Source organism: Penaeus monodon, chromosome 30, assembly GCF_015228065.2.
Source record: "Penaeus monodon isolate SGIC_2016 chromosome 30, NSTDA_Pmon_1, whole genome shotgun sequence".
Classification (NCBI taxonomy): domain Eukaryota; kingdom Metazoa; phylum Arthropoda; class Malacostraca; order Decapoda; family Penaeidae; genus Penaeus; species Penaeus monodon.
In genome coordinates, this window is record NC_051415.1 from 2,768,707 (window position 1) to 2,769,713 (window position 1,007).

Here is a 1,007-nt window from a genome sequence, read left to right on the forward strand (position 1 = left end):
CACTGCATCCCCACAAAGCGATCAACAACCACAACCACAACCATGGCCTAATCACAACTCAAACCACAGCCACAAGCAAACCACAACTCAACCACAGCCGAACCACAACCACAAGCAAACCACAACCACAGACACAAGCAAACCACATCTCAACCACAACCACAGCCGATCCACAGCCACAACTCAACCACAACCACAAGCAAACCACATCTCAACCACAGCCGAACCACAGCCACAAGCAAACCCCAACTCAACCACAGCCGAACCACAGCCACAAGCAAACCCCAACTCAACCACAGCCGAACCACAGCCACAAGCGAGCCCCAACTCAACCACAGCCGAACCACAGCCACAAGCGAGCCACAACTCACCACAGCCGAACCACAGCCACAAGCGAGCCACAACTCAACCACAGCCGAACCACAGCCACAAGCGAGCCCCAACTCAACCACAGCCGAACCACAGCCACAAGCGAGCCACAACTCAACCACAGCCGAACCACAGCCACAAGCGAGCCACAACTCAACCACAGCCGAACCACAGCCACAAGCGAGCCACAACTCAACCACAGCCGAACCACAGCCACAAGCGAGCCACAACCCACAACCGTTGCTCGGCGGACTCCCTCGCCCACAACACGATCTCTCCATAACCATTTATCTCAATTACCCTCTCGCCCAGCATCATCGCTATTCTCACACGCAATATTCCTTATATTAACATACATTCATTCGCCTTCCTTTATTGTGTTTATGGACAAACTTTGTTGTATTTTATCGTTAAAAGTTACAATCGATGTCGTGACTTATCGCAATACAGGTTGTTATTATTGTCCGAAATTATAAGGGAAAGATGTGCATTCATAAGATATAATTTCCAATAATTTTCACTATCTGTATCATCTAAGGTAATAATTATCACAGCCATCAGCATCATTAACATAATTATCATCGGCGTTATATTAAAAGGAAGTATGTAATTGATATAAATTCATGATAAATCAGTAG

General features: G+C 47.5%; 1 protein-coding gene across 1 annotated transcript in view; it reads left to right on the forward strand.

Moving 5' to 3' along the window:
• Positions 1 to 652, forward strand: part of LOC119592266 (PGC-1 and ERR-induced regulator in muscle protein 1-like) — a 57,864-nt gene extending 57,212 nt beyond the window's left edge. Inside the window, exon 5 of the mRNA XM_037941095.1 lies at positions 70 to 652. Within this exon, the coding sequence (XP_037797023.1) occupies positions 70 to 652 (583 nt within the window). The remainder of the gene's footprint in view (positions 1 to 69) is intronic.
• The last annotated feature ends 355 nt before the right edge of the window (positions 653 to 1,007 follow it).